The sequence below is a fragment of the Etheostoma cragini genome, chromosome 24, assembly GCF_013103735.1.
Source record: "Etheostoma cragini isolate CJK2018 chromosome 24, CSU_Ecrag_1.0, whole genome shotgun sequence".
Classification (NCBI taxonomy): Eukaryota; Metazoa; Chordata; class Actinopteri; order Perciformes; family Percidae; genus Etheostoma; species Etheostoma cragini.
In genome coordinates this window covers 12,013,538-12,025,393 of record NC_048430.1, presented here as the reverse complement: position 1 = coordinate 12,025,393, position 11,856 = coordinate 12,013,538, and the positions used below count along the sequence as shown (strand labels likewise).

Sequence of the window (11,856 nt, the reverse complement as noted above, 5' to 3'; positions counted from 1 at the left end):
GATCAAAACCGAGAAATGATGCACTATCTAGATTTCTCTACGTCGAAACTTGGCCAGAAACTACCAGATTGTGAGGGGGCCAGATAATTATGGATTACAAGGCTTGGATATTCTAATAGCCTGGAGTGTTTACGAAGTAGGAATACCACGTTTTCGGCGATCTTTCACCGCTGTGATTACAGACACGAGGAGACAGGTAGGAACACACATTCATTTTATACTCAAATCTGTCTGTCTTGCTTTACTTCAGAACATGATTATAACCGTTGTGAGTCACCTTATTGCTTATGTGTGGGCTCTATGGAATCATGAGACTTTAAGCTTTCTAACGATGTATGACTTGAGCGTGTTTATGACGGTTTAATGCAAGTAATAACGTCCTTTTATGTGGGTTCCAATTTCGAACCACCAGTGGGTCACTGAACACAAGTACATTTAATATCAGAAAGTTACTTTGATACTTTAGTACAGTAAATATCAGATACTTAAAGACTTTTTTTCAAGTCATATTCTAAAAGGAGACTTTAACTTCTACCTAATTCATTTTCTGGTAAGATACTTTTACTCAAGTATTGCTTTCAAGTACCGTGCTTATATACATAAATACAAGACTCAACTCTGTTCTGTCTGTTTCCTCAGAGCCAAGACCATCAAGAACACGGTGTCGGTGAACCTGGAGCTGACGGCCGAGGAGTGGAAAAAGAAATACGAGAAGGAGAAGGAGAAGAACAAGAGCCTGAAAAATGCCATGCAGAGGCTTGAAGTGGAACTGAACCGCTGGAGGAACGGTGAGATAAAAAGACACAGAAGGCTGAGGAAAAGTTCAAGGAAAACCCTAAATAAAGCACTTCAGAAAGGTGTTGTTGTATTGAAGGGGTGAACACCTTTCTTCTTAAAGACATCCCCCATGTAGTGCTGTTGGGGGTTTCTCGACTCATTTATGAAGGTTTTCCCTTATATTGGTCACCAAATTGTACATACTTGTGGAGACAGGGCTGAACGATTTGGGGGAAGAAATTCAAATAGCAATTTTCCTGCCAGAAGTTGAGATTTTGTTTTAGCTGCATATTCTACACACCTTCTATGATCATGATAAATTAAATATTCAAAATTTACCAATGGGTAAATCCATCATTTAACAACAATGATTTGTTTTGGATCTACTCATTCTGACTTTCTCTCTTCCAAGACTGCATCCTCACCCTTTTTTCAATCATTGTGTGTAGCCTCTCTCTCTCACTCTCCCTTTTCCTCTTTGCTTATTGTCTCTGTCCTCTCCACCCTCCCTCGATTCCACAAATTCAAATTGCTTTATGGGCATGAATGTCAGGAAAACCATATTGCAGTGCTTTTTTTTTATATATGTTTAATTATCTTGACCATGCTGATAACATTCCAACAAATCAGCTGAAAGCCGACGCTCCTTAAACACACACACACACACACACACACACACACACACACACACACACACACACACACACACACACACACACACACACACACACACACACGCTGATGATGCAGTTTCTGACATGACTCAGCGTCAGGCTGAATGCCAAGGCCATTTAAACGCAGAAGCGCTTTACCCCTTCACCTTCTCCTCCTTTCCATCTCTTCTCATCTGCTGGTGTTGGAAATTTATCCTCATTAAAAGGTCTACAGTAATTACACCGTTGACTTTTTAACTACTGAAATCACACTGCCGCTAACAGGCTGGTTCTGTTCAACACATAACCACAAGACCAAAGAAAGGATGCATAAGACTGCATTCAGACAGCCTGCGTCAGACGGTGCAGGGAAAACACAGGTCTTTTGAATAGGGGTATATTTGCTGAAAATTAACCATGTGCGTGATCAAGAAGCTGTAAATTTCATTAAGTTGTGTGCACTTTCAGCTTCAAGAGGGCAGCCATGTTGGCTTACTGTGAGGCACAGCCATGTGATGAAAATGTATCCAATCCGCGACTGAGACTGCAACCCAAAGTACTAAACCACAGCACCGCCTAGTGTTAAACAAATTTTTTCTTCTTTTTTTGGCCATAAGTACACTTTCGGAAAGAATTCTACGCGCCGTGTTATAAATGAGACCCCAGAAATGTAAAGTTTTTGACATGCTTAAATTTGATCCAAAAAAAATCTAATATCTTTGAATGTATTATTGGACGTCTCATATAAACTTCTCACTTGCATTATGGTTGACATAAATTAATCAAAACGCCAGCAAAAAAGTTCCTTAGCCATCATAGAAAAAAGTGTCAAAAACATAGAAGAAATCAACAAAAACATTGGGAAAAAGTGATTAAAAATCTTTGGAAAAAGTGACAAAAACTAGGTGGGCCAAAATGTATTGGGAACCTAAATTGATATGAGGGCCGGATCATGATCTGCGAGTGGACTAATTGAGTTTGACACGTGAACTAACTGATGAGTCCGTGTTGCAGGGGAGAAAGTTCCTGAGGACGAGCAGCTGAGCTCTAAAGATCAGAAGGGCGCCGAGCCATATGACAACACTCCCGTCATCGACAACCTGCTGCCGCCCGGAGGAGGCGTCTTGCACCCAGCCAACGAGCGCAACCAATACGAGGACGACGTCAGCAACCTCTACAAACAGCTGGATGACAAGGTGAGGCTGATGAATGAGAGATACATTTGGATGAGGACTAAGATCTCTTGCAAATCTTGTCTTTTTTTCTGCATTGGTGTTGTAACTTCACACTACTTTCAAACGGATCTGTAAAGAGTAATCAAATATTTGTTAACCATTAAATTAACAGCCAACCATTTTACAATTGTTTCAAGTAATTTTTCATGAAACGAATTACAATTTTCTGATTACAAAATGTTAATTGTGAATATTTTCTAATTTCTTCACTCATCTGTGACAGTAAACTGAATATCTTTGAGTTGTGAACAAAACATTTGAGGACTTAATCTTGTGCTGTGGGAAACAGATCCAGATTTTTCATCAAACCAATTAATCCATTCAACCAGAAAACAATCAGTAGTTTCAGCCCTACTTTCAAACAATACTTACCCTATTTTCTCCTAATATTTCTACAGGATGATGAGATCAACCAACACAGTCAGCTGGCAGAGAAACTCAAGGAGCAGATGATTGACCAGGAAGAGGTTTGTCTCCCAGATCAGAAATAAAAAGGTCACTGATTGTGAGTTTATTTCAATGTGCGCATATCAATGTTTCCTCCAGCAACTGCTTAAAGACACTAGTACTTGCATAGTGTGCCACGAACGGCTCAGAGCCAGCTTTCATCCAGGACATGGTCAAACCGTAGCCTGATGTGCACTTCTAAAACAACTGTGATTGGTCTGTTTGGCAGTGGCATGGTAGTGTTGCATTTTCCCTGACTCATTTTTCTGGTTGTTCTTCTCCATAAACAACAGAATATCAAGGAGAGGGTTAACTTTTCCAGCTAGAGATCAGTGGTCAGAAAGAACAGTGGAGACACTTTATTTCCCTCACTATGACTCTAGATTCTGCACTTCCTCTGAAGATAATCACCGTCACTCTCTCAGTCATTCTACCACACACTCCCCACACACATACACACAAAAATGCTGACCCTGCTATTCTCTTAAAGGGATTTACACACACACCAACGCACACGTATACACTTCCATCTTATGTCCACTTACGTAGGCTACAGAGAAAGCTTAGCGTGGAGTCTCTGCAGAAGCATAAATCATGCTTTACACCCCAGCCTAGGGCTGCACAATTAATCGAATTTGAATCACGATCATGATTTTGGCTTCCCACAATCAAATTTGCGTAATTTGAGTTTTTATAATGCGTCATTTCATAGAACGCTCAGTTTTTTTGCAAAGCCAATCTACCGCTCCGTAAACCACTGTCTGATCATGAGCTAGTCAGAGTTGTTCCCTGCACCGTGCAGCTTAGTTTCTAGATGTAGACAGACGTGAGGAAAATTCAACAGATAGCACTCGCTTATACGTCGCTCTCAACAGCAGTGACCAGTGCTAGTCGGTTAGTGTCTGTTAGCTCACAGTGCTTGAGTAATATTTTACCACTAGGTCGCATCCGCTGCCTCTCCACAAACGAAGCAATGTGGTTTATATCGATATGGTTTAATTTTACGTTACATGAAACATTTCTTCTGTAAAGCCGTGCCTGTGTTTAGCTCCTTCCTCTTACTCTCCGAACAGCCCCTCCCCCATTCTCTAACACAAGATCCCCAGCAACAGAGACACAGCGGCAACAGCGCCGGTGTCACGCTTCTGACATTTTTCCACAGTAATGTTATTAACACAGCCATATATTGTTAAGCAGTAGAGGCAAACCTGTATTTGTACCACTGGTAACTGCTACCTCGGCCGCCACGGCGATAAACACAGAAGAAGTTACTGAATGCAACTAACTTCAGTTTGTAGAGTAATAGCGTGTGACATGGAGCCTGCTGGACCATTCATAATTAGTCAGTCGTCTCTCTGTGAGTAGCGGCCATCGCACTCCCCCTCTCTCCCTAGCTCTTTTAATCAGTTATTGTTGAGAACAAGTGAAGGAGCTTTCACAGAGATATTTAAAAAAATATATACTGATACTATATATATATATATATATATATATATATATATATATATATATATATATATCTCTCTCTCTCCTAGGCTATTTATTTCAGATAATTTTTATTTTGTGTGTTACAGCTGTATGTATGTACAACTTCAACGTAAGAGGAATGTAGCCTAATATGGATGTGAAAGCAGCATGCAAAATCAATAAATAATCAAGATAATAATCGTGATCACAATATTGATCAAAATAATCGTGATTATCATTTTGCCATAATCGTGCAGCCCTACCCCAGCCCGTCCACTCTGCTCTGCATTGGCCAATCTGCTTGCTTCCCTCTTACAGCGAGGGACACCCGATCACTCAACCAAATCCCGAATGTTTTCTGTCCTGGCCCCTAAATGGTGGAACAAGCTCTGACATAAGGATGGCTAAAGTCTTCAGCTCTTCTGCTGCAGGCTAAAAACACATCTTGTCCAACTCCACCTTTGATAAAATGTGACTCTTTGTAGTTTGGCTTATTCGAAGCTAATGTGCTTGTGCTTGCTGTTTGGAGTTTGTACCTCCATGGTTGAAAGCACGTGATTGGAAGTCGCTTTGGATAACAGCATCAGCCAAATGACATGTAGTTTTGCGTTTCCAGAGCTTCTTCCATAGCGCTGTGTAGGAAGGTCCGGCTAGTCCAAACAGCATTCCTGGATGGCATAAGAAAACATGCTCTGGTTTATTGGCATTTGTTTGAACCAATCACAATCGTCTTGGGCGGCGCGAAGCGGCAGACGGAGCAACGGTGCCTCTGCAAAATGGCCTCGGGAAAGAACTTGTTTTGGTGGAACATTTGTACGTCCAAAGTTTGTTTTAGTCATGCAACAGAAAACTCAGATTGGACAGATCCATTTGTAATTACTTATTAATTGGTCACATGAGAAAACACACACGTACACACAAACACACATACACTCACTCACTCACTCACTCACTCACTCACTCACTTGATTTATTTATTATATTTTGTTTCAAAAGGAACAGTGTTTCCTATAGTTAATTTTATAAGCATTTGTTCATGGGACCTTAATGTTCTGAAAAAATAAATAAATATAATTTAAGACAGCAATGACATTTTTTGTTAACCTTTTACCATTATACACATTTAGTCAATGTTCCTAAACTCAACTGATTATTTTACCATACTGTTAATTTTGAACGGACGTCAGTGTGTTTACTTGGAAAAATGACTGTATATTTCCACTTTTGCGTTGTATTTCCATCATAAGTTTTGTCTCAAATTTCCTTTAGAAGTGGTATTAAAAGGTCTTAAAACGTCTTAAATTGAACTTGTTTATAACCATAGTCCTCATAAATCCCCCGGAGTTTAGAACACCAACACATACAAAAAGGAAAGTTGCCAAAAATGAGGGACATCCTGCGGAATTTCCAGCTGCAAGGGAACAATGCCCTTAATGAAATGCCGTGATATAGACTAATTTGATGCTAATGTAATTGCACTTGTACTTCTTGTCCAAAGATTGTACCTTCATGGTTGAATGCACTTAATTGGACGTTGCTTTCGATAAAGGCATTAGCTAAATTACCTGTTATGGACACATTTTTCTTCCCCAGCTGCTGGCGTCTACGCGGCGTGACTACGAGAAGATCCAGGAGGAGCTGTGTCGCCTGCAGACAGAAAACGAGCTGGCCAAGGAGGAGGTGAAGGAGGTGCTGCAGGCCCTGGAGGAGTTGGCCGTCAACTACGACCAAAAGAGCCAAGAGGTGGGGGAGAGAGACCTAGCCAATCTGCAGCTGGTGGAGGAGCTGCAGCACAAGACGGTGAGTGGACGGCAGCAATATCACTGCCGTTTCAATGTTGAGGTATCCTGATTTAACTACAAATATGGACTTGTTAGGTGCACATATTCGGTGGGGGGTTTAGGGGTCCTCTCTCAAACAAATGTTATGTTTTAAATAAAACATAACTTTGCAATTTCACAAGATTTGGGACCATTATGTACAGTACAGTAGATAGATAGTACTTTATTTTCCGTATACACGGAAAATTGTCTTGCAATACAAGCTCTAACAATTATAACAACCTATAGACTGAAAGCTAAAAACATTAAAAACATCATTAGATCTGAAAAAAATCAATTAGTAGTGATGTTGTTGATTTTATATTACTTTGGCTAAGGTGCCTCTCAAAACGGCATGGGTGGGTGCTGCATCTAAGCCTAATAATGTTAGGAAAAAACCTGCCATAAAAAAGGATTTTGTAAACTACTTTAACTTTTACTAGAGTATGTTTTATTACTATTTTTTATGATAATATAGTGGCTCTTGTTTTTATATTATATTTTAGTATGATTTTTAATTGTCAAAGAACTTTGTAACTTTGGGATGGAAGGCAGCGCTGGAAGAAGTATTTAGATCCTTTACTTAAGTAAAACTACTAATACCACACTGTAAAAATACTCTGGTACAAGTAAAAGTATCGTCAGGAAAATGTACTTATATTTAGTATTAAAAGTAAAAGTACTCAATGCAGAAAGATTCTTCCAATTTAGAAAGTTTAAAGGGTCTCATCATGTCAGCTGGACCTGTAAGTTGTTATATTGTTGCTAGTTTCAATTATAATAAGAAAGTGGCATTAAAAGAAAAGACAGTACAGGTACCTCAACATTTGGACTTAATTACAGTACTGGAGTAAATGTTGTGTGTGTGTGTGTGTGTGTGTGTGTGTTGCGGACAGGCGTTGCTGTCAGCGGTGCAGAGCGAGCTGAGTCAGCTGCAGGAGCTGAGCGGCCTACAGAGGAAGAGAGCTGCCGAGGTCCTCAACCTATTGCTGCGAGACCTCAGTGACATTGGCACCATCATTGGCACCGGTGACGTGAAGACCACCGCGGTAAGGAAACGCACACACACACACACAAACACAGGGAACAGAATCAAACAACATGAACATGGTCAATCTGTTAATGGCCCAACATATACACTGCAGGAGAAGGATTAAGAAAACTGTTTAGCACTTGGCTTTAACACACACTTACACACTCATTCATCACATTTCACAGTAACACCCTAAGGCTTTTCTCAAACTTGCCACCTTTCTTGACAGGATAAAAGTTGAGCAATACTAGAGCGCTTTTGTAGTAGTAAAAAAAAGCCTTTTGATTCCAAAAGCAACCAAAAGCGTCTTTTGTTGCTATAACAACAGCTACTGCTACAGCATCCTAGAGCGCTAAGTGGAGCAGTGCTACATACACCAAATGCTAATTTTAGATTAGATACATTTCTAACCCTAACCCTAACCCTGAGGGAGAAAGAACAGAGAGAAGGAGCAGTGCTAATGCCAAAGTTAGATAAAACAAAGCAAGTTCCATGAACAGGGAGCACCCACTCATATCATATATTTTACTGTGCTCTGACACTAGCACAAATCTATCTATTGTCAGCTTGTCTATTTTTTTTTTGTTGATATGGAAATTACATATTTTTCATTTCATTTCATTTCATATATTTATTATACAGGAAAGTTAGAAAAAGTAACATTACATTACAATATTTGAACGGGCCTGACTCAGTTTAAAAACTGGTTTTCAGCAGGTTCCTGTTCTGCAGAAACATAAAACGGGGTAACAGCACGTCAGGACAAACATTAATACAAGACATCGATATAGAAAAATAGATTTCGACAACTGAAAACCACAATACAGTTACATAAGGACAAAGACATTTATACAAAACATCAGCTGGGCTGGACAAATACGGTCATATACCTCGCATGTCGTTGTCAAAAAAGCACTACACGTAGGGTTTTTTTCAGAATTTTTTTTGAATGCAAAAAAGACGCTCTGAGCTGCAGAAAAAGGTTTTGGCGCTGGTTTAAAAAAAAATGTTTAGGAATTTTTTTTGAAAACACAGTGTACTCCATGGGATTATAATTTAAAACAGACGCTCAGCCCTGACCCCCCAACCCTCTGCTTCACCCACACAGTCCTCCGAGACGAAGGGGAACGGCTTGGCGGTGGAGGAGGAGTTTACCGTGGCTCGCCTCTACATCAGCAAGATGAAGTCTGAGGTCAAGTCTCTGGTGAACCGCAGCAAGCAGCTGGAGAGCGCTCAGGCTGACACCCACCGCAAGATCCAGGCCAATGAGAAGGAGCTGGCGTCCTGTCAGTTGCTCATCTCCCAGGTAACCTTCCACCAGCTGATGTGTATTGTGCAGAGAGCTGTAGCTCCCAGTCTGAGGTTCAGTATCAGTATTCTTAGGACGTTTTCACATGATGAAGTTTAAGACCCATGGGTCCCCTAAATTACCCAAAGTGGCAATAAAATAACACTTTGTCTTTAATCCCCTATTAAATTACTTTTCAATCAAATATTCAAAAGGCAATTTTTGTTGTTCATGTATACGCGGTTTCCCTGTGATCTTGAATAGAATTTAATCATTAATCATTTGTTTTTGTTTTCTTCATTTTAAAGCACTAAATCACAAGAAAGTTAAATAATTCAATTCAATTTTATTTACAGTATCAATTCATAACAAGAGTTATCTCAAGACACTTTACAGAGAGAGTAGGTCTAGACCACACTCACAATTTACAAGGACCCAACCGTTACTTCCCTTCAGAGCAAGCAACAGTACGACATTCCTTTTAGGAAGAAACCATCACCAAAATCTTAACAGAATTGATGTATACCCATCTAACAATCTACGTATGAAATGTCCTATATGTACATGGACATTTAGATGTCTAATTAGTATATGAAATGAGGGAAAGACGTAAGAACGCCCGGGTGATGGATTTACCTCCTCTATTTTTACTGAACTGGACATTAAGGAGCTCTTATTGCATAATTCAGAGTTGTTGAAGCATGGTGTTTTATTGGAAAGTACAGAAGTAAGATCCGGTAGTTTTCACAGCATTGATGGGACTTTCTTTAACTGTCTGTAGCGGTGTCCGGATATGGCCAAGGGTAGTGCAAGGCTGATTTACCGGCGATATCGTACTTTAGCTGGCTCTTGTAAAGTAAAAGTTAAAGTAACAAGTTAATACTATATACCGTTAGAAAGGTAAAAAGTCACACGATAGTTTTACACCATTAAATTAACTTAAAACGTCAATAGATCATTTATATTCATATTTTAACAGATATTTTGATTGAACGTTAGCCAAGTGTCCAAACGTGAATACAGTGACGCTACCATACTATAAAGTGCATTAGAAGCCTATGCAATAAGAAGCTACAAAAAGAAGCTTTACATTATCAGAGCTGAATATTTGATGATTGCAGTGTTATACATTTTAAGTAGTCTTGATTTGGGTGTTTAGAGCTCATGTATATTTAAAAAGGCTGTAACTATGGTTCTTCAAGTTAATTATAGCACACCATAGTCAACTTTATTCAAATAAAATGTAATTTCCCACTAAAAAGCAGCTAGTGAGAAGGCTGAGTGGCAAATAGTTTTTTGGAAAAACACTTGCCAGCAACAAGGGCTGGTGAGCAAAAAAGGTTAATGTCGAGCCCCAAGGGTGTCCTCACCCTAGGGGTCCCGGCCCCCTGTTGAAGAGCTCTGATGTAAAGCATTTGTGGTGTATGTGTTGCAGCACCAGGCCAAGATCCGCTCTCTGACGGACTACATGCAGAACATGGAGCAGAAGAAGAGGCAGCTGGAGGAGAGTCAGGACGCTCTGACCGAAGAGCTCGCCAAACTGCAGGCTCAGGGTCAGTACACCACAAAGCTCCTCCGGGGAAGTCACTTCCGGGTCATGCAATTTGTGTCAGTTGAACATCAAAATTGAATGAAATGCTCGTTATCTTTTTTTTTTTCTTTTTTTTTTCATTTCTTTTTTAATTGAGCACAATATCTTAGAAAACACGGGTCATTATCTGTTTGTTTCTTTTGCTTTTGGAAACATGTATTGAGACGTTGGGTCATTTTTGGTGTCGCTGAAATGGCCCATTTGTGTGACGTCTTGTTGTGTTCTTTATCCCCCCAAAAAGCGCAAGTAGACTTTATATTTCACAATAACTGTTTTACGTCAGATTGTTTAAAGGTCTCAACTTTTCCAACCACACTTGAAGATTTATTTCACAGGAAAGAGAGAAAGAAAAAACGACGACTGAGACAAAGCAAGTGCTTTGTTGTTGCAGGAAACAGTCAGCTGTTCCTCAAACTCCCGGGCAGTTCAGTGCTTGTGTTTGGTGTGTTAAAATTTTGCTTTTTTTTTACGTTTCCCCCCCTTGCGCCGCAGCCAAAACGCACTACCAGCATTAAAAATGAATGGAAAGACCTGCGTTTTTTGCTGCACCGGTTGACGGCTGACGCAAGCTGTCTGAACCTAGCCTCGGACGTCTTACCTCAGGTTAAACAAGTTTTCCCTTCTCTTGGTTCTCAGAGAAAAGACACGAGGTGTTGGGAGAGGAGAAGGAGGACATCAGCAGACTGGATAGAGACGAGGACATCGAGGTGACTGAAAGCACAGCTGGAAACGGAAAAAGTAAAATGATTATTACATTTGAAGCATGGACTTCTAATGTGTTTATTTACCCCGTTTCTGTTCTCCAGAAAGCGCTGGAGGAGCAGTTGGAGAACCACCGGGAGGCTCATCAGAAGCAGCTCAGCCGCCTTCGAGACGAGATTGGAGACAAGCAGAGGATGCTGGACCAACTCACAGAGTAATTTCAATTCAATTTTATTTATAGCATCAATTCATAACAAGAGTTCTTGAAACACTTGACAGATAGAGTAGTCTAGAACACACTCCATAATTTACAAGGACCCAACAGTTCTAGAAGTTTCCCACAGAGCAAGCAACAGTGCGACAGTGGCAAGGAAAAACTTCCTTTTAGCAGAAACCTGGGAGAGACCCAGACCCAGACCCAGGCTCTTGGTAGGCAGTGTCAGACGACTGGTTGGGGTTAAAATGAAGAGTGGCAATAACAGTCCCAAAAAATAGTAGTTTGTAGTAGTTCTTTGTAGTAGTTCATGGCATAGCAGAGCACTGTGCGGCATTACAAGGAACAGCAGGACGTAGCAGGATGTAACAGGGCATCGCAGAACGTGTAGCGGGACACATAAGTACTTGCTGACGCAAAGCACCGGAGTTCAGAGTTTAGAGTTCTTTATTGTGAGATACAAAAAACAACAATACAATAAACGAGGCTTAGCAACACAAAACCATCAGAGTGCTTAAGAACAAATTTACTGGTCACTGAGAAGGCCCAAAGTGACACTAATTAAAACGCTGCATTTAAGAGTTTTTCAAGTTAACAGCTTTTATTCGCACAAGGAACAAAAGAAAAGG

The 11,856-nt window shown here is 40.3% G+C and overlaps 1 protein-coding gene across 3 annotated transcripts in view; it reads left to right on the top strand.

The window, feature by feature from the left end:
- Positions 1 to 11,856, top strand: part of LOC117939462 (kinesin heavy chain-like) — a 37,102-nt gene that overhangs the window by 11,344 nt on the left and 13,902 nt on the right. For all 3 annotated transcript variants that reach the window (XR_004655589.1, XM_034864831.1, XM_034864832.1), the window contains exons 11-19: positions 640 to 788; positions 2,445 to 2,626; positions 3,064 to 3,132; positions 6,173 to 6,379; positions 7,296 to 7,448; positions 8,541 to 8,738; positions 10,156 to 10,273; positions 10,948 to 11,018; positions 11,118 to 11,227. Coding sequence is in view for 2 of the 3 variants with exons in the window: in XM_034864831.1 (XP_034720722.1) it covers positions 640 to 788; positions 2,445 to 2,626; positions 3,064 to 3,132; positions 6,173 to 6,379; positions 7,296 to 7,448; positions 8,541 to 8,738; positions 10,156 to 10,273; positions 10,948 to 11,018; positions 11,118 to 11,227 (1,257 nt within the window). In the remaining variant the exon portion in view is untranslated. The remainder of the gene's footprint in view (positions 1 to 639; positions 789 to 2,444; positions 2,627 to 3,063; positions 3,133 to 6,172; positions 6,380 to 7,295; positions 7,449 to 8,540; positions 8,739 to 10,155; positions 10,274 to 10,947; positions 11,019 to 11,117; positions 11,228 to 11,856) is intronic.